At 49.7% G+C, this 20,007-nt stretch overlaps 1 protein-coding gene across 1 annotated transcript in view; it reads left to right on the top strand.

The window, feature by feature from the left end:
- Positions 1-2,527: 2,527 nt before the first annotated feature.
- Positions 2,528-20,007, top strand: part of COTL1 (coactosin like F-actin binding protein 1) — a 43,758-nt gene continuing 26,278 nt past the window's right edge. The window contains exons 1-2 of the mRNA XM_059905074.1: positions 2,528-2,772; positions 3,037-3,119. Of these exons, the coding sequence (XP_059761057.1) occupies positions 2,696-2,772; positions 3,037-3,119 (160 nt within the window). The 5' untranslated portion in view covers positions 2,528-2,695. The remainder of the gene's footprint in view (positions 2,773-3,036; positions 3,120-20,007) is intronic.

The raw sequence follows: 20,007 nt of genomic DNA, 5'->3' as shown, positions 1-20,007 counted from the left end.
CATACTGTTCTATACCTTGTTTTGTTCGATCATGAAGTAGATTGTAGAACTATCCATAGCAGTATATAGAGAGAAGGCCCCCTACTCTCTCTGTTTTTCCAGCTGCAGACTTCTCCGTGGCACACTTTTATCATCATCTATTCAGTGGGGGGCTTCTGCTGCCAGAAACAAAGCTCAGTGAATAACCTTGACTATATTTTGCACACACTTGAGTATGTCTACAACAGTGGCCATTGGCTCCAGCTGCACATGAGAATGATGAAGGGGGCTTTTAAAAATCCCACCCCCCAAGCCATACCTCAGATCAACTACATCAGAATCCCTGAGCATGGGACCAGGGCACACAGGGAGCCCTATGTGCTGTTGACATCTGGGGAAACTGGTCGAGAGCACATAGATTTCTAAATTTGCTAGATATTGACAAATGGCTTCCATGGCTGGTTCTACCAACTTGCACTCTCACCGGCTTGTATGAGAGGCCTGGGGGTTCACGGCCTCACTAACAAAGCATGCTTGTCAAACTTTGCTTTTTGCTAACCTGCTAGGTTTTTTTTTTTAAGATATCGCAGTTTCGCTTTAATTGGCATTTTTCTTATTAGGGCTTGAGATTGAACATCTTCTCATGTGTTTAAGAGCCTTCTGTTCTGTCTGGTCATATCCTGTGCCCACTTTTCTTTTCTCTCTCTCTCTCTTTTTTTTTTTTGGCCGTGCCACATGCCTTGCGGGATCTTAGTTCCCTGACCAGGGATTGAACCCGGGCCCCACGCAGTGGAAACAGAGAGTCCTAACCACCGGACCGCCAGGGAATTCCCTCTTTTCTCTTTTTTAGGTTGGTTTCTCTACATGTCAGCAAGACAAATTCTTTGTGATTTGAGTTGCAAATACTTTCTACTGCCTTGTCTTTTGTTTTGTTTTTTCCCCTTGAAGAAGACTTTTTACATATTTGAATGTATCCATCTTTTGTTATGGCTTCTGTATTTTGAGTCATGGTTAGAAAGACCTTTCTCATTCCAGTCTTATAAAGGAAGCTTCCCATGTTTTCTTCTGGCACTTTTGTGGTTTCCTTAATTTACAGGCAAATCTTTGATCCTTTTGACATTTACCCTGATCTGTGGTGTGAGGTATGGATCCATCTTTGTTTTTCTAATGGGCGATTGTCCCATTACCTTTATCAAGAAGTAAGGTAGGAGCTGCATCAAACTGGAATTTCTTTGTTTTTGTCTTTGTATTTATAGCAACATCAGCTCCTACTTTCCTGTAAATGTGGTCTCATCCACCCCCTCCCGCCATTTACCTGTTCAATGCTTGCTTGATTGATTTTTGTTTGTTTGCCATTGAGAATTGAGAATTTTATTACTAATCGGACATTGTTCCTGACTTTTGGGGTTTCTATTTAGGATTTATTTTAGTTAATAACCAACAACGATGACCTCTTGTTGAATGTCTAATATATCTGTTTACAAGTATCGGTTCCGTTAATCATAAAGCAAACCTATGGTGTCAGTACTATTATTATTCCATTGGAGGAAAGTAATCAGAGAGTTTTTCAGGCTTGTCCAAGGGCCCACAGTTAAAAAGAGGCAGCGCTAGATGCAATGCAACAGCCGGGTCTCTGGGGTCTGGGCTTTTTACTTGCCTTGACCCTGTAACTCGTCTTTGTGGAATGATTGCAGGAGGGAATCATTGCAGGAAGGAATGAATGAGTGAGTCAGTGAGGGCAGAAAGAAGACAGAATGAGTCAGCTCCTGCCCTCGGAGGAACCCAAAGGGGGAGATAAGATGTGAATGCAAATAACCGGAACACAAAGTAAATAGTGATCCCACCAGTATTTTGGAAGCAGTCCAGTTTCTATTCCCTCCTATTTAAAAATGCTTAATTCTTTCCAATTCTTCCCTACCTAGAAACCAGGGAGCCATACACTGGGGCAGGGGCAGTCTCCTTGGGTTTGATGCATTAAGTCACCCACCTGGAGGTCCCCTGTGGAGCCCTGCAGCCTGGTGGGGGGGGAAGGGAGGGAGGGAGATAGAGGGAGGGGGATAGAGGGGAGGTGGGTATAGGTAGGAGGGAGGGGGGTTAGGGAAGTGGGAGGAGCAAGGAGGAGGAGGGGAGGCAAGGGAGAAAATGAGAAGACAGGCTCAAGGAGGGAGGACGGAGAAGGAGAAGAGAAGAGAGGGAAAGGAGAAAGAGGGCTTGGGGAGGAGGAAATGGGGGGAGGAGCTGGGGGAGTGGGAGAAGGAGGAAAGGGCTGGGGGATAGAGGAGAAGAGGGGGTAGGGAGAAGAAGAGGAGGAGGAGGAAGGAGGAGGAGGGGGGAAAAAAGTCCCCTCCTCCAGCCCCCACCGCAGAGTTGCGCAACTCACTCGGGCTGGGATTGGTCGCTGCCACGTAAAGACGCCCCGCCCTCTGTGCCCTACGACCAATAGCGAGAGGAGGCGGGGCGGGATGCGTCCTGGGAGACCAATGGCCGGAGGGGGGCGGGGCGGCGCGGCCTGGGTCTGGCGCGCGCTCCCGGCGCCCTCGGAGCCAGAGCAGCGCTCGGAGCTCAGAGCTCGCTTTCCCTCGCCGCTGTCGCCGCCGCTGACCGCCGGCCCGCCCTTGGCGCGTCCCCGCCCCGCTCTGCTCCGATCCCTGCAGCCGTCCCGGAGCGCGCTTACCTGTCGCTGCGAGCACAGTATCCCCGTTGCGGCACCGCGGCGATGGCCACCAAGATCGACAAAGAGGCTTGCCGGACGGCGTACAACCTGGTGCGCGACGACGGCTCGGCCGTCATCTGGTGAGGAACTTTCCTTTGCTCTCCAAGCCCCGCTCCCCGAGCTCGCAAGGGGCCTGGTGCACTGAGCGGTCTTCCAGACCGGACGGATTAAGGGTCATCCCGTGCTGTCTTCCCGCAGCCTTAACCCAGGACGGCGTGGAAAGCCAGCGCTGGCTTCTCCCTAGCCAGAGCATCTTTTAGATTGTCCTGCTGGAAGCTCGGCACTGTGCAGCTACCAATGCTGATGTGTGTGTGTGTGTGTTTTTCTCTTCTCCCAATCCAAAGGGTGACTTTTAAATATGACGGCTCCACCATCGTCCCCGGCGAGCAGGGAGCGGAATATCAGGACTTCATCCAACAGTGCACAGGTAGGGAGACGCGCCATCTGGGGGAGTTCCCCGTCTTTTGGGATATTGTCAGTGCCCGGGAGGGGCGGCCGAGGCCAAACTGGGCGGAGCCTGTGGCCACCCTGGGCGCCTCTGACACTGTAGGAACCAGATTTGAGCGTTCTAAAGCCTCACAAAGCCTTCTCCCCTCTGGGCATCCAGAGCGATCAGAGGCGACCGCCTGGCTTCCTCTCTCCCAAGGTAACCTTTCCAGGCACGGCAGCTCCTTTGCCTCCTGCGGGTCGCTAGTTTTCCACCGTCAACTGCCGCGGTTCCAAACTCCTGGTCCAGCCCTCCCCGCTTTCCCCTTCCCCTGGTCAGTGAGACCCAGTAAAAACAATCCTGGTGCTTTTTGCAGGAGCTAGAAACGGTCAGCTTCACCCACCCCCCCTTCTCCCACAATCGTCCGTGTGCTGGTGATATGATTTTATTTGTAGACTACAGAACCAGATATGAAAGGGTGCCCACCGTAGGATCCCATTTATATGAAATGAAAGAAAAGGCAAAGCTAATCTGTGGTGTGAAAAGCCAGAAGAATGCTTATATTTGCGGGTAGATAGCCACTGATGGGGGGCGGGAGGGGCACCCGGAAGGCGGTGTAGGGTCGGGTGGGGTTGGAAATGTATTTTGATCTGTGAGGCGGTTAAACAGGTTTGTACATATGTAAGAAATCTTTCAAGCAGAATCCTTAGGATTTGTAAACTTTGTGCCCTTCCTGCGATGTGTTGAACCATTAGGAGGAAAGAACGCATGCAGGTAGAACCACAATCCCCCATCCCCACCCCATAGAAGCAAAAGGCCCAGCATCATTGGTAATAGGGCCTTTTAAAGCTGAGATTGGAGAATGGGCTCTTTTCCAGGCTGTGGCCTCTAGCTTGGAAACAGATATATTCAGACACAGGCAGTGCAGCCTGGAGGTTAGGGTGGGGACTCAGTCAGCAAGGTGGGTTGGAATCCCCGCGTGGCCACCCTCTAGCTGTGTGGTTTGGGTGGGGCAAGTTACTTAACCTCTCGGGGCCTTGGTTTCCTCACCTGTAATCTTAGAGGGCTGTTGTGAGGATTGGTGAGTCAGTGCCTGTGCAAACGACATGGTCATTTGTGAAATAAATATAAAGTACTCATCGTGCCCAGGATCATGCGACGGCCCCTTTCCTTTATTCAAATGATATTTTGCATTTACTCTACTTAAAAGAATATTTATAAAGTGTCTGCTATGGGCTGGGTGGTACTGAGGTTTGTTTATTTTTTAAATCTTCTTTCAACTAGAACGTCTTCCTAAGAGCTGCCTCTAGACGTTCACTCACTGCTTCTGGAAAAGATTGTTTAAAATATCAGACGTGTGAAGTACTTTCACAACTCACACCTAATGAGGTGCACGGGGCCCCTTGTGGAGAGCTGGTGGGGCCTGGGTTCCAATCCTGGCGGAGGACCCCAGTCTCTCAACCACCTCTATCCTTCCGCCACCACGATGACTGCTTTTACGAGTGGAGTAAGTGCAGACTCCTGGCCTTCCGCCCATTTGGGAGGTTCAGCAGTATTTTTTGCCTTGCTGGCTCTGAGGCTTTCTCATAGGCCGGCTTCTTTCCTCTCTGGACGGTAAGGTAGCAGTTTTCCTCCTGCAGGCCATCCATCACCCCACCCCCCATCAGACTGGGGTCTCCCCCGCCCCCTGCCTCTGAAGCTATTGTTCTCTCCATCGAGTGGGAGAAGGTGACCCCCGGAAGAAAGAGCATCCTGTGAGTAGGTTCCGAACAGATGCTCCTGGCCATCGGGCGAGGCTGTGGTCAGAGAACACTTCCTCCCTCCCTGGGGCTTTGTGGTTTGCTAGTCAGACCCTTCCCCCGATGACAGGAATGGGAGTGGGGAGGTCCTGGTGGGAGAACTAAAAATGCTTTCCCTGCTGCTTGTTGATCTTATGAATGGGCTGTGGGATCTGAAGGCTCCGTCTGCTTTGGCTGGAAGTCCGCCTTCCTTCCCCAGCCATCTGTTGGACAAATGTATAGGCGAGTTATGGTTGCCGTGTCTGCTCTTGTTTGTGTTAGAAAAGCTGGTTCCATCCCACTGCCGTGTCCTCATAACCCAGTGACCAAGGATTCAGAACGCTGAGTAGTAACTTTCTATACGCAAGTCACTACGCTGGACATGCCTTGTCTCCGTTACTGAGCTTGCTTCCCTTCCATAGGTGAGGAAACCAAGACCCAGAGAGGTTGAGTGACTTGTCAGAGATCACACAGGAAGGTCGTGGCAGAGCTGGGACTTGAACCCGGGCAGGCTGGCTCCGAGGTCTGTGCTCTTGGCCCCTTCTTGCTGAGGAAGTGGTTTAGGGTCTCATTTCTAAGCCATGAGGCTTCTTCAGTGATACAGCAGGTTCTGGTCAGGGCTTGTGGGGTTGTTTGCAGGTTACAAAAGACACATTTGCCTATTCGTGTGATGCAGGGAGGCTTCTTGGTGGCCCTCATCCCCAGCCAGGTGTCCTGACAGGCCTGAGGCTCCCGTGCTCTGCAGATAGGCTCCCGCTCTGGTCCAGCTTTCCTATTTCCAAACCTCTCACGAGGTCACAGCGGACCTGGGAGCCTGAAAACAGCACCTGGTCTCTCCTCCATCTGCACTGTGGGGAGGGGAGGAGGGGGTGGAGGTTCCCCCCTCCCCGCCCTGGGCTCTCTGTCCTCCCTGACAACCCCTCCTTGGGCATCCTCTGTCTGAAACACCCTCCTTCACCCCTCCTGTGCCCTCTGGCTACTGTCTTCCTTCTCCTGTCCTTCCCCCAGGTTTTCCAGAATGGAATCTGCCCGTCCAGCCTCTCCCTGTCACCTCTCCTCAGCCCGCAGGCTGGCCTGTCCTTGTCTGCAGGAGCTGCTTCCTCAAGGTCGTGGATCTGGAAGGTCGCTGGGCCCTCGTCCTCCTGTTTCTTTCTGCCGGCAGGATTTGGAGCCCTCTGTGCCCCGCACTGGCTCTTCTGGCGCTGGACTCACCTGGCCCCCTTCCTTCTGTGCTAAGTGCTCCATCACCGCCTCTGCTCTTGCTTCTTCCCCCAAACTTCAGTCCGTGTGGGATGGTGGGAGATCTGTCAGGGGCGGTGAGAGAAGCCCAGTGCAGTTAGCTTAAGCAAAAAAAAAAAAAAAAAATCAGTGTAGCTTCCACGGTTGGAAAGTCCAGGCCAAGTACTAGCTGCAGGTAAGGCTGCCCACACTCAACCTCCCCTCTTCCTGCTCCTAGCTCTGTCTTCCTCCTTTATTGCCCTTCTTGGGGGCAGGAGGGCAGGTTCTCCCTGAGCAGTGATACAGATGGCCACTAACCATCCCAGCTTCCAGGCTGCAGGCAAAGCCATCCTGACAGGGATAGACAGACTCTTAGCCACCGATTTCAATGGAAGTCTCCAGACTGACAGACGCTGTTTGGCCTGGCTGGGTTCATGTGTCCATTGTGAACCAATCACCACCATTCTGGCTGGCTAGACCTGGATCAGTGCCCACCGCTGGAGTCGGGGAGGGGCAGGCCCACCCAAACCAGGAGACAGAGTGGGGGAGGGTGGTTTCCTAAGGGAAGAGTGGAGGGGGCGCATGTTGCTTCCAGAAGAGGGGCAAACCCAAAACAGGTCCATGGCCCCCCTTTATTGCAACAGTCTCTCAACCCTTGTTCTTTCTTGTCCTATATCCATTCTACCCGACCCCAACCCCTCACTGGGAGTAACTCTTCCTAAAGAACGGCTCTAATCAAGTTTCTCCTCTGCTCATTAACCATCTATAGCTCCCATCTGCCCATTGCATTTACAGGCTGCCTGCTTGCCATTCCAGTCTGTTGGTCCCCACCCACATCTCCTGCCCAGTAGCTCCCCACACCCTTCTTTGTGCACCTGTGACCTGACCCTGTGTAATACTCCCAGCCTGCAGGCCGGTGATTTTGGAGGTTCCCTCCGGGTAGAATTCCTCTCCCCTGTATCTGTCCATCTGGGATTGAGCCGGCAAACCAGTCTAGTGCAATCCCTTCTGTATTTCAACAGCCAGAACCCTGGGGAATCAGAAAAGCTCTAGATTCACATCCCAACTCTGCCCCTTGCTGTGTGGCCTTGGGCAAGGACATCCCTTTCTCTGTGCCACGGTTTTCTGCTCTGTAAAATGTGGGTCCTGATGGTGCCTGCCTCTGATGGTGACTGGGAGGGTTAACTGAAATAATATGTCTAGAAGGAGCGTCCAGCCCCTCCCTGATGCTTTAGTTACTGTTACTTTTTATGTCATTATTTTTCTTCTCCTAGCACTTAGGATGACAGTGTGCTTTCTGCTCTGAAGCTTTCAGTGCATGCCCCAGCTCAGCACACAGTAGGCACTCACCTCTGGGTTTGCCCATGAGAGGCGCTCAACCCCAGGCTGGCACACAGTAGGCCCCACGTAGGCATGCGTGAGACCTTTAGCCTGGGCCTGCATGCAGTAGGTGCTCAGTACATGGTAAGAGGTGGTTAGCACAGTGGTTAGAGGGCTGGGCTGCTTCAGACGTCCTGGGTTCAAATACTTGCCAGTCATGTGATCCGGAGCAGGTGAGTTCATTTGCTCCTTCTTTTGCTATAATGTGGTCATTAGGAGGATTAAGGAAGCAGGTCCACGGTGCCAAGGATATAGTAAGTGCTCCATAAACGGTAATCACGGTGACTGTCACCTTATTGGTGGATTTAATTGTTGTGGAAGTAACGTATGTGGTCTGAGAGCACCAGAGAGATGGGAGGGGGAAGAGATGATGGGGAGGGAATGGGTAGCGAGCTGTGCTGGAGGGTCTTTGGTTACCCCAACAGAGCCCCGGGGAGTGGGGAGGAGCCAGGGCTCAGCTGGCAAAGGAGAAAGGAGCTGTTTGGCAGACTGACTGGTCACGTGATCTCTCTGATCTCAGCATAAGGGCTTACAGATCACGTGTGTGTGTGTGTTGGGGCAATGGCTCGGGCTGTCTATGAAATCATGTCTTGTTTCTGTACCTTACAACTAATACACGTCCTTTGCAGGATACTCAGAAAGCAAGACTAAGCAGAAAGAAGAGAATAAAAACCAGATATAGTTCAGATATAGTTGAACGCTCAGATATTTGTTCATTCATTCGTTTGTTTCCTCTTTCCTTCCTCCAAGGTATACGAGCGGCTACTCTGTAGGGTACTGTTCTAGGCACTGAGGATAAATATAGAAGCAGAGAAAGCCCCTGTCCTCATGGAGCTGATGTTTTATTGTCATCGCCCAGCCTTTAAAGTGGCTCCAGAATGTTCTCTCATATAAATGTAGCATTGTTTAATAGGTCTTTTATTGATGGACCCCAAAATACTCTGTTGCAAGCAGTTTTATTTTAGAAAGAATCCAGCCACCTGGGAATGAATCCAGTTTTCTGTTGGTGCAGATTTTAGAGCTGATCAGTTACGAGCATCGATGTTGGAGCCAGGGTGTCTTGCCTTGACTTGTAGCCTTGCTGCACTGTGTGACCTTGGTCAAGTCTCCCAGATTCTCTGTTTCCTCTTCTGTAAGATGGGGATAGTAATTGCACATGGTGTACAGGGTTGTTGTGAAGGTAAATTGACATGATACACATAAAGCTTGTAGGGCAATGCCTGGTATAGAGTGGCGGCTCAATAAATGTGGTTACTGTTAATGTAGCACTTTGGAAGGTGGTCTCTCTGGGTGCAGATGATATTCCCATGATGCTCTGGTGAATCTGGAGTGTTCAGCTCAAACATCACTCACAGAGAGATGTGGGGTTGAATGTTTTTGTCTGTCCAGCATCCCATCCTTTGGAGGAACTTCTCCCTGTCATTTTATAATAATCCTGCTCAGCCAATGTAGTTGCAGTGGGGCTGACTCTGCCTCTCCCCACTGGGAGGGCACATGACCCAGATCTGGCCAATCAGAGTAAGCCATTAACTGTTAACAAGTCTGTTAACTGATTGGTTCAGGGTTGGGCCCAGGTGACTCAAGTCAAACCAATCAGCTCCATCCCTTAGACTTTGGGTCCCTTTTTCTTTCTCTGGGATTAAGACCTGTAAGCACATTGAAGGCTTGGGGCTTGCAGCACCCATCAACCATTTGGAGAGGGAACCTGAGAACTCAGGTATAGAGCCAAAGATGGAGGATGGAGAACAGATGACATGGCTTAAACTCCTGGATCCAGCCATGCCTGAAGCTCTCTCCTGGCTGTTTGCTTTCATGAGCCAATTAATTGTTTTTTTTTTTTCCTTAAGGCAGCTTGAGTGGGTTCTTTCTCATTTCCCTCTAAAAGAGTCCTGGTCATAGCACCCAGGGTAGATGGCTGGGACAGGCTAAGAGAGGAGAATATAGGTTGGGCAAGGAATTCAAAACCTCTCATGTGAGAACTGACTGAGGAAATGGGGCATATTTCACTTGGAGAGACACCTCAGGGGGACAGGAGTGTTGTCTTCAGATGTTTGAGGAGCTGCCCTGTGGAAGGTGTGGACTTCTTCAGTGTTCCTACCCTCATCCCAACCCCATGTGGTAGAGCACCAAACAGTAGAAATTTCAGGGACGGATTTTGGGTTTGCCTGAGGAAGAACTGGCCTCAAGTTAGAATGGGCTGTCACTGGAGGTAGTAAGACCCCCATCATGGGAGGTATGTTAGGGGAGACTGCCCGACCCCTTGGCATAGATATTTAAGAAAGAGGCCCTTCTTGACCATGCATTCTCCTTCTCTCTCACAGCCCCCTTCTCTAGTCTGCTCTGCTCCCAAGATGAGTGACAAAATGCATTAGCTTAGGTATAGGTAATGCCCCTCTGGGATGGGATCAGCCCTACCAGGAACTGAGTGTGGCAGTGGGATGGTTCCTAAGGAAAACAGGGGTGTCTTTATTGTTAAAGAAAAAAGCCATTCATTCTAACTCTTGTTAAAGAACAGTAAGGCAGACTTTGTTCAGGGGGCTGTTGTGGTAAGTGTAGGAACCACTACAGGGGAGAGAGATCAGGTCCAACTCTGAATACAACAAGGAAAAGTGGGAATTTATAGTCAAGGAGCAAGGTGGGGATCCGTGGATAGAAAGTCACCAAGAGGAAGGGTCAGGGATATGGGGGGATTCTGGCTGAACTGACCTAACGGGATACTTGCTGAAGGCAGGCCAGTGATCCGACATCACCGGGGGAGGGTGGGGATGAGGAGCCCAATTAGATATCGAGGGTGATCAGATATGGAGGATGGGGGATTCTGGCTCACCTGACTTGGCAGGATCCTTGCTAAAATCAGATAAGGCAGAGATGAACACAGAAGTCCAGAAGTCGAGACCTAGTCGAAAAAGAGCTCAGAAGAGCCTGGTTAGAGTTTAGTCAAGGGGAGAATCTTTGCTGTTCCTGCAAGAGGGATGGGACGGGAAAGAGACAAATACACTTGCTGCCCATGGCCTCTGCCTGTGCAGCTGTACGACACACGTACAAGTGGCGGTCTATGTATCTTGCTCTTCTACATGTGGATTTTTTTCCCCTAGCTTCGCTCAAATTTAGAAATCGGAGTGAGAAGGGAAGAAGAGAAATTGTCTAGTGATTCTAAGGCAATGTGAGGTCAGAAGGAGGCTGTAAATCTGCGACAGAGCTTTGGACATTGTGAAGTGCTAAATAGTCTGTTCCTCAGCATTCAACAAACGTTGATTGAAACATTGTTTCTGCTGCTCCAGAAACAGTGTTGGGTGATGGGTCTTAAGTGGCACCTGAAGGGCTATTGAGACATTACCTCACAGTTTTCTGCAAAATTCACTCTCCCACTGCCTTCTTGGCCCACACGTCTGTTGCTGGGAGGTCCCAAGCCACGTTGTGTGGCTTCTTTGTGTCTTGAGACGCGTGGGCTTTGTGACAGCTCTTCTGGGTGATATTTGTGCTTGCTTTGGAGTTTATGGCCCCATCTCCCATGGAGAAGGTTGCTAGATGTTCCTTTTCCTGGTAGGTAGGGTGTCTATGGTTCAGCAAAAGTGTTCAATGAGTTGAAATGAACTGACTTTCTGCTCCTTGAAAATCTTTAGACGTTAATGCAAACCTTTTCAAAGTATTGCTTGTGGATCGTATAGATGTTATATCTACGTCCTCATCTCCCATCCTTTTTTCACCTCTTTACATCCTGGCATCCCCCCCCCATAGCCAGAGCTTGGCACCCCGTGCACAGGTCCTCGGTCACCTTCTGGTGGGCAAATGTAGTGGCCGTTTCTTTGTCTTTTTTAAATAAATTTATTTATTTTATTTATTTATTTTTGGCTGCATTGCGTCTTCGTTGCTGCACGCGGGCTTCCTCTAGTTGCAGCGAGCGGGGGCTACTCTTCATTGCGGTGCGCGGGCTTCTCGTTGCGGTGGCTTCTCGTTGCAGAGCACGGGCTCTAGGTGCGCGGGCTTCAGTAGTTGTGGCATGCGGGCTCAGTCGTTGTGGCTCGCGGGCTCTAGAGCGCAGGCTCAGTAGTTGTGGCGCACAGGCTTAGTTGCTCCGCGGCATGTGGGGTCTTCCTGGACCAGGGCTCGAACCCGTGTGCCCTGCGTTGGCAGGCGGATTCTTAACCACTGCACCACCAGGGAAGCCCCGTTTCTCTGTCTTTATTCCACTTTCCCTCCTTCCAGCCTTCGTCAGCGACCACTACTCACTGAAAAGGTAATTTTCCCTTTCTTCTGCTTCTGCCCTGCAAAGCTCGCCTAGTTCTCCTTTTCTGTCTCTCATCTCTTGCTCTCACTTCCTTCTGCTGGTTCTCCTTCCCTTTCGTGCCCCATAAGTGGGGGTGTTTCCTGGGGTCCACCCTTGGCCCTGGCTTTTCCTTCTCCGGGACATTATTGAGTGCTTGCTGTAGGGAAGCCCTTTGCTGAGTGCTGATTTGACCCTTTCCCGACCCTGGCGAGTTTGCCGTCCAGGCGGGGGTGGGGATGGGAGGGGGACTTTTCTCTCCGTTTAACAACCTTTTGTAGTTTTTGCCCGTAAGGTCCAAACGCTTAGAGATGACATGGAATGTCCTTTAGGATCGGCTGCTCGCCAGCTCACCCCACTCATGCACATTCCCAACACATGATTCTGACCACATGGATGCCAAATGCCCCACACTGTGTGGGCGCTTTGCATGTATTACCTCATCTGTTATAATTTTTCTTATCCATGAGGGGTGTGTATGTAATAAGTACAATGGACCAGAGTAGGAGTCAGCCCCATTTTACTGATAAGGAATCTGATGGTTTCCTTGGAGACTCAAAAGTCACTTGCTTGGTAGACTCACAGATATAGAGAACAAACTAGTGGTTACCAGTGGTGGGGGGGAGGGGCAAGTTAAGGGTAGGGGGAAAAAAGGGTTATTATGGGATTATAGGAAATCATGTGTATGAAACTTTTGAAAATTGCAAAGCACTATGGAGCTTAAAGAATGTTTCACCCCATAAACAAAAATTTTTTAAAAAGTCACTTGCTTGAGATGGCACAGTAGGTAGAAAAATTGGACTTTGAACCCAGATCTGTGTCCGAGGCTCCCAGCCTTTCCCCTGCACTGTGCTGCCCTGCCTCCCCCTTCCTCGGGACTTGTGCACAGTCTTCCCTCTTCCGGCCCCGTCCTCGTCCATTTTGCTTTCCTGGAGGACTTCTATACATCCGTCAAGGCCCAGTGTAAATACCCCCTCCACTCAGACGCCCTCCTTGCCTTTGTGATGCTCATCACATTCTGCGGTGGTTACATGTGCGTCTGTTTCTTCAATTCCATGGCGAGATCCTGGAAAGGGAGACTTTGTCTCTCTGGTGGTGGTATGCTCAGTGGAGCATCTCCACCCCTCATGGTTACCTGGTTCCAATCTCTCTTTTTATTTATTTATTATTATTATTTTTTTAACATCCTTATTGGAGTATAATTGCTTTACAAGGGTGTGTTAGTTTCTGCTTTATAACAAAGTGAATCAGCTATACATTACATATATCCCCATATCTCTTCCCTCTTGCGTCTCTCTCCCTCCCACCCTCCCTATCCCAGCCCTCTAGGTGGTCACAAAGCACTGAGCTGATCTCCCTGTGCTATGCGGCTGCTTCCCACTAGCTATCTATTTTACATTTGGTAGTGTATATATCTCCATGCCACTCTTTCACTTTGTCCCAGCTTACCCTTCCCCCTCCCCGTGTCCTCAAGTCCATTCTCTAGTAGGTCTGCGTCTTTATTCCAGTCTTGCCCCTAGGTTCTTCATGACCTTTTTTTTTTTTTTTTTTTTTTTAGATTCCATATATATGTGTTAGCATACGGTATTTGTATTTCTCTTTCTGACTTACTTCACTCTGTATGACAGACTCTAGGTCCATCCACCTCACTACAAATAACTCAGTTTTGTTTCTTTTTATGGCTGAGTAATATTCCATTGTGTATATGTGCCGCATCTTCTTTATCCATTCATCTGTCGATGGACACTTAGGTTGCTTCCATGTCCTGGCTATTATAAACAGAGCTGCAATGAACATTGTGGTACATGACTCTTTTTGAATTATGGTTTTCTCAGGGTATATGCCCAGTACTGGGATTGCTGGGTCATATGGTAGTTCTGTTTTCAGTTTTTTAAGGAACCTCCATACTGTTCTCCACAGTGGCTGTATCAATTTACATTCCCACCAACAGTGCAAGAGGGTTCCCTTTTCTCCACACCCTCTCCAGCATTTATTGTTTGTAGATTTTTTGATGATGGCCATTCTGACCAGTGTGAGATGATATCTCAATCTCTTTTTCACCAGTGGGTGTGTCACTGCCTTGTGTGGACCCAAGTCGTGGGCTGTAGCTCTTACTAACTCCCCAAGCTATATCTACATGACTGTTCATGTATCTGTTTGGTGTCTGACTCTCCAGCTAGAATCTGAGCTCCTGGGGGGCAGAAGCCTGCTCTGCCTGGTTCTCTGCTGTACCCTCAGCACCTGGAACAGCACCTGGCCTTCTCCCCAGGTGGGTGTTGAATAGATGAATGAACACAGTCCCCTGAAATGCTTGAGAGCTGAGCTCACCCCTGGACGGCCCGCTCGTCCCTCTGCCAACATAACAGCCCAGTGGCCCGTATGGAGGGCCTGCAGGTGCCGAGGCTCTGAAACCCTCACCCGCACTGGCCTCTGGCCCAGCTCCCTGCCCCGGAGCCCGTGCGTGGCTGCATTCCTCACCGACTTAATTTGATGCTCTTGGCTTTGCAGATTCCGCTCAGTGGCCTCTGCAGGGGCAGGTCCCCAGAGGCCTGTATGTGAAGGCAGGACTGTTAACCTCAGCATTTTGGGTTTTATTTCAGCAGTGCATTTGATATTAACCTGCCTGACATTCTGTTTAATTCTGGACTTAGTTTCTGGTCATCTGTCTCATTTTTCCTCATGTACTTAATCTTTTTTTTATCATCCGTGCATTTGTGTAAGCTTCCTTGCCAATAATAAGTAATAGTAATACTTCAAAAATAATGGTGAACACTGGGCTTTTATTGTGCTAGGAATTGTGCTGAGGTCATTGTATGAGTTTCCTGTGGCCGCTGTAACAGATGACCACAAACTTAGTGGTTTAAAACAACGTAATTTTCTCATCTTAGAGTTCTGGAGGGCAGAAGTCCAAAATCAACCTCACTGGGCTTACATCAAGGTGTGGGCCGGCTGTGTTCTTTCTGGAGGCTTTAAAGGAGAATGGATTTCCTGGCCTTTTCCAGCTTCTAGAGACGCCTGCATCCCTTGGCTCGTGGCCCCTTCCTCCACCTTCAAGGCTGGCAATGGCTGGTTGAGTCTTCACGATGCCATCTCTCTGATTCTTATGCCTCCCTCTCTTCCCTATTTGAGGACCCTTGTGATGACTTTGGGCCCACTCGGATCATCCGGGATAATCTCCCCATGCCGAGATCCTTAATTTAATCACACCCACAAAGTCCCCTTTGCTGTGTCAAGTCACAGAGTGAGTCACAGGTTCTGGAGATTAGGACGTGGACATCTTTAGGGGCCATTGTTTTGCCAGCCAGAGTCATCTAATCGTGATTTCATTTCATCGACACCGTGACCCCATGTCGTAGGCCCTGTTGTCATTCCCATTTCATAGACAGGAAAACAGGCTCAGAGCCATAAAGGCACTGGCCTGGGGTTGCACAGAGGCGGAGCTGTGTTCCTTACCCAGTGCCTGTGCTCCTGGCCACCATTCCTGACACCCTGCAGCACTTGCAGCTGAAATTCTTTTGAAACAAGGAGGGAAGACCAAGGGCGAGCTCTTTTCTTTTTTTTCCTCTCCCCCTCCCCCAGTTTTATTGAGAAATAATTGGCATGCACCACTGTATAAGTTTAAGGGGTACAGCATGATGGTTTGCTTTACATATATCATGAAATGATGACCGTAATAGGTTAACATCCACCATCTGATATAGATACAATAAAAAGAAAAGAAAAAAAATTTGTTTTTCTCCTTGTAATAAGAACTCTTGGGAGCTATCCTCTTAACAATTTTCCACAAGCTTTTTCTTGAACGCCAAGGCGCAGACCCGAGGCCTGTGCCTCTGGCTGGTGGTACATTTCTAAGAATATGCAGCTCAGAGGTACTTTTTCTGCCTTTATTCAAGTGAAAAACCTGCGATGGTCTCTGGGGAGCAATACTCCTTAATTCAAACGCCTCCATTCTTCCCAGGGAAGAATTCTGACTCTGCTACTTTTGACCGAAAGGATGGCCCTTGGAGGTCATCTGATCTGACCCGGAAGTAGTGTTCTTCCTCTTTTTTGGCTGTAATTCTACCCTGGCTCTAGAATGGAGTGTACTGTTCATGGCTTGCAAATAAAGGAAGCTGCTGCCTTGGGCAGGCCGCAGGCCGCTCTGGGTCACACGCTGGGGCTTCTGAGGAGGAGTCAGAAGAGCCAGGCTCTGTGCAGCCCCTGTGTGAGCTCCCTGCCCAGCCAAGGAGGGCGCCTGTGTTCACTCCGGCGAGCTCTTGCAGCCCTGAGCTGGGATACCACTTGCTCTGTATTTTTGTGTTTGTGCTTGTTTTGTTTTGTTTTTAATTTTTTTTTTTTAAATATACTGCTGTTTGTTCACTCATTATTATTATTATTATTTTTAAATTTATTTATTTATTTTTGGCTGTGTTGGGTCTTAGTTTCTGTGCGAGGGCTTTCTCTGGTTGTGGCGAGCGGGGGCCACTCTTCATCGCGGTGCGCGGGCCTCTCACTGTCGCGGCCTCTTTTGCTGCGGAGCACAACAGGCTCCAGACGCGCAGGGTCAGTAGTTATGGCTCACGGGCCCAGTTGCTCCGCAGCATGTGGGAACTTCCCAGACCAGGGCTCGAACCCGCGTCCCCTGCATTGGCAGGAGGATTCTTAACCACCGCGCCACCAGGGAAGTCCCACTTGCTCTGTTCGTGATTTGCCAAAACCTACTGCCGTGTGTTCGATTTGGGGAAAGTAACTTACTCTCTTCTTTGTCGCTTTGTAACTACTCATTATCCAACAAATGCACGTTGCGGACCTACTATGTGCCAGGCACTCTTAGTACTGGGTAAGTTGGGGGATCCAGATCACAGAGCTTACATTCAGTGGGAATGCAGGGGCAGCTAATAGACAAGCTAGCAAATCTGATCTTTTCAGAACGAGATGAGTGCTAAGAAAATGAAACGAAGCAATGGGCCAGAGATGGGTTGTGGGGAGGCCACTGTTAGCCAGGGTGGTCAGGGGAGGCCTAAAGGGGAGGTGACGCTAAGGCAAGAACTGAATGAAAAGGAGCCGGGCATGCGGGTATCTGGGTGAGGAGTGAGCCCAGCAAAAGGGGAGGCCCTCAAACCAAACATCCAATAATGGTCTAGCTTCCAGAATATGTAAAGAACTCTTACAACTCAACAATACCAAGACCAATAACCCAAGTAAAAAATGGGCAAGGGATTTTAAAAAAATCTTTTTTTAATTTATTTATTTTAGGCTGCCTTGGGTCTTTGTTGCTGCACGTGGTCTTTCTCTAGTTGTGGCGAGCGGGGGCTACTCTTCGTTGTGGTGCGTGGGCTTATCATTGCGGTGGCTTCTCTTGTTGCAGAGCACCAGCTATAGACGTGTGGGCTTCAGTAGTTGTGGCTCGTGGGCTCTAGAGCGCAGGCTTAGTAGTTGTGGTGCACGGGCTTAGCTGCTCCGTGGCATGTGGGATCTTTCCGGACCAGGGCTTGAACCCGTGTCCCCTGCATTGGCAGGCGGATTCTTAACCCCTGTGCCACCAGGGAAGCCCTGGGCAAGGGATTTGAATCGACGTTTCTCCAGAGGAGACATACACATGGCCAGTAAATACATGAAAAGATGCTCGGCATCATTGTCATTAGGGAAATGCAAATCAACCCGCAGTGAGGTACCACTTCACACGCACAAGGAGACTATGATAAAAGGTGTTGCGAGGACGCTGCGACTCAGAACCCTCATGCACTGCTGGTGGGAAGGGAAACTGGTGCAGCCGCCGTGGGAAACGGTTCAGCAGTTCCTGAAAGGTTAAGCCTGGCTATTTCATGCCTTAGTATCTACCCGAGAGAGATGAAAACACACAAAAATTTGTACCTGAATGTTCACAGCAGCGTTGTTCACAATCGCAAAAGTGGAAACCACCCAAATGTCCATCAACTGATGAACGGATAGACAAAATGTGGTCCATCCATCAATGGAATGTTACTCAGTCATAAAAACAAATGAAGTACATAAAACAGATGAAAAAGTACAAAAACAAATGAAGTACAAATGAAGTCATAAAAACAAATGAATTCATGCTGTGACATAGGTGAACCTTGAAAACATGACGCTGAGTGAAACATTATGCTGAGAAGTCAGACTTGAAAGGCCACATGTTGTGTGATTCCATTTATTTCAAGTTTCCAGAAGAAGCAAATCCATGGAGATAGAAAGCAGATTAGTGGTTGCCAGGAGTGGCGATGGGGGACGAGGAGTGACTATTCATGGGGATGGGGTCGCCTTTTCAGGTGATGAAAATGTTCTAAAATAGACGATGGTGATGGTTGCACAACCTTGTGGATGTACTAAAAACCAATGAATTGTACACTTGAAAGGGGTGAATTTTATGGTATGTAACTATCTCAGTTTTTAAAACGTAAAGAAGAAAGGGGGTGGGACTTCCCTGCTGGTCCAGTGGGTAAGACTCTGCACTCCCAATGCAGGGGGCTCGTGTTCCATCCCTGATCAGGGAACTAGAACCCGCATGCATGCCGCAACTAGGAGTCCACATGCCGCAATGAAAGATCCCACGTGCCGCAACTAAGACCCGGCGCAGAATAAATAAATAAATAAATAAATAAATAAATAAATAAATAAATAAATAAATTTTTTTAGAAAAAAGAAAAGAAGAAACGGGGTGGTGGGGGGGGTGACAGAAATCCAGCAGGGTGGTGGCCGTGCGTGTGCAGGGAGGTGGGGTCAGAGGACTGATTTTGCCTCAACAGCATGTATTTTATTCCCGTGTCTTTTGTCCTACGACCTTGCAGAATTTCGCCTTGGGTCTTCTTGTCCTTCCTTCCCACGTCCACATTTGTAGTTCTGCCTGCCACTTTTCCCTCCATGTCAGACCTGCTTTTCCCCACGGCCGCTTTCCAAACCCACGCGCCCCAGACACGCTCAGCCCCGCCCCTCGCTCTTCCACGTGAACTCGATCATCTCCCGGCTCTCATTTCCCGCTGCCTCCGTGTGCTCTGAAAAATAGTTACCCACATCCTTATCATCATCACTGTCTGGCGTTTTTAGTGTCGCTGCCTCTGTGCCAGGTTCAGTTCTGAGCCTTTCCGCAATTCTGATGAGGATTGACAGCCAGACACAGCACCGGACCCACGGCTGGGTTTTCATCTTCCAGTTCAGCGCCTGGCACCAAACTGGTGCCCAGGAGATGTTTCGTTGCCTGCAACTGTTGCATCGGACGTGGGTACTTAAAGGAAAGCGGAAGGTCTGTCTTGGATGTTCATGTGCATTAGTAACTAAGAGAATCAGTAAAAGAGTGAGTTGACACAGCTGTAAATGTGTGGGCGGACTCCAGGGCTGCGAGTGTCAACAGCTACGGGGATGAAAACCACTTGTGTGTCTGTCCCCGCCACTCGGGGGCTCTGAGGCAGGGACAGAGAACCTCCCCCCCACACCCAGCTCAGAACATTGGGGATCAGAGAGGGGATGCCAGTGAGCCCTGGTCACACAGTAGAGAGAGGCAGAGTGGGGACTTGAACCTGGGTTTCCTGGATCTCTGAGCTGCTGAGGGTTGGCGTTTGCTTTGCACCTCTGGGGCCCCGTGCTTGGTGATGTGAGCAGGGAAGGGAGAGAAGAACCCCCGCGTTATGCAGGCATTGCTAATCCTAGCAACACCATGTTGTTGGGCTGCCCTTCCCGTGTGCTTTCATTTACAAGGCACATTTGTCCAGACCAGGCAGTTGCTACCTGTCTGTCCACATCTGATTATTTCTGCTGGTCTCTTCATTAGAATCTACACCTTTAAAATCCAGGGAGGGGATTGGTTTTATTCTTATAAGATAGCATCTCCCAGTGAAGTGACACAACTGAGGACTGGGGACCAACCATGCTTCTGAGCTGCTAAAGAAGGTGGGCAGAGGCTCCTCATTTACTCAAGAAATGTTTATTGAGCGTGGACAGTGTGTCAGGCACCGTTGTGGGCACTGGAGATGTCATAGGGGACAGGATTCCTGTCCTCCTGGTGTAGGGATGAGCAGACTGCAGGAGCCCTCAGGGATGTCATTCTGAGCCTTTAAACTCTTGTTTTACACACAGTAATAATAAGCTAATTATATGCCCCTCTAGCCTGTGGCAAGTCAGAGATAGAGAGAGGGGCTGGTAGAGGAAGGCGTTTTGAACTTGTCCGCAGAAGCTGGTGCTTTTGTCTGTGGAGTTCTGTCAGAATCTATCCCTCAGGTTGTTAACATGGGCCCCCTTCTTCCTCATTACCCTG

This window comes from Balaenoptera ricei, chromosome 19 (assembly GCF_028023285.1).
Source record: "Balaenoptera ricei isolate mBalRic1 chromosome 19, mBalRic1.hap2, whole genome shotgun sequence".
NCBI lineage: Eukaryota > Metazoa > Chordata > Mammalia > Artiodactyla > Balaenopteridae > Balaenoptera > Balaenoptera ricei.
The sequence above is the reverse complement of the archived record's forward strand: the minus strand, read 5'-3'. Positions and strand labels throughout refer to the sequence as shown.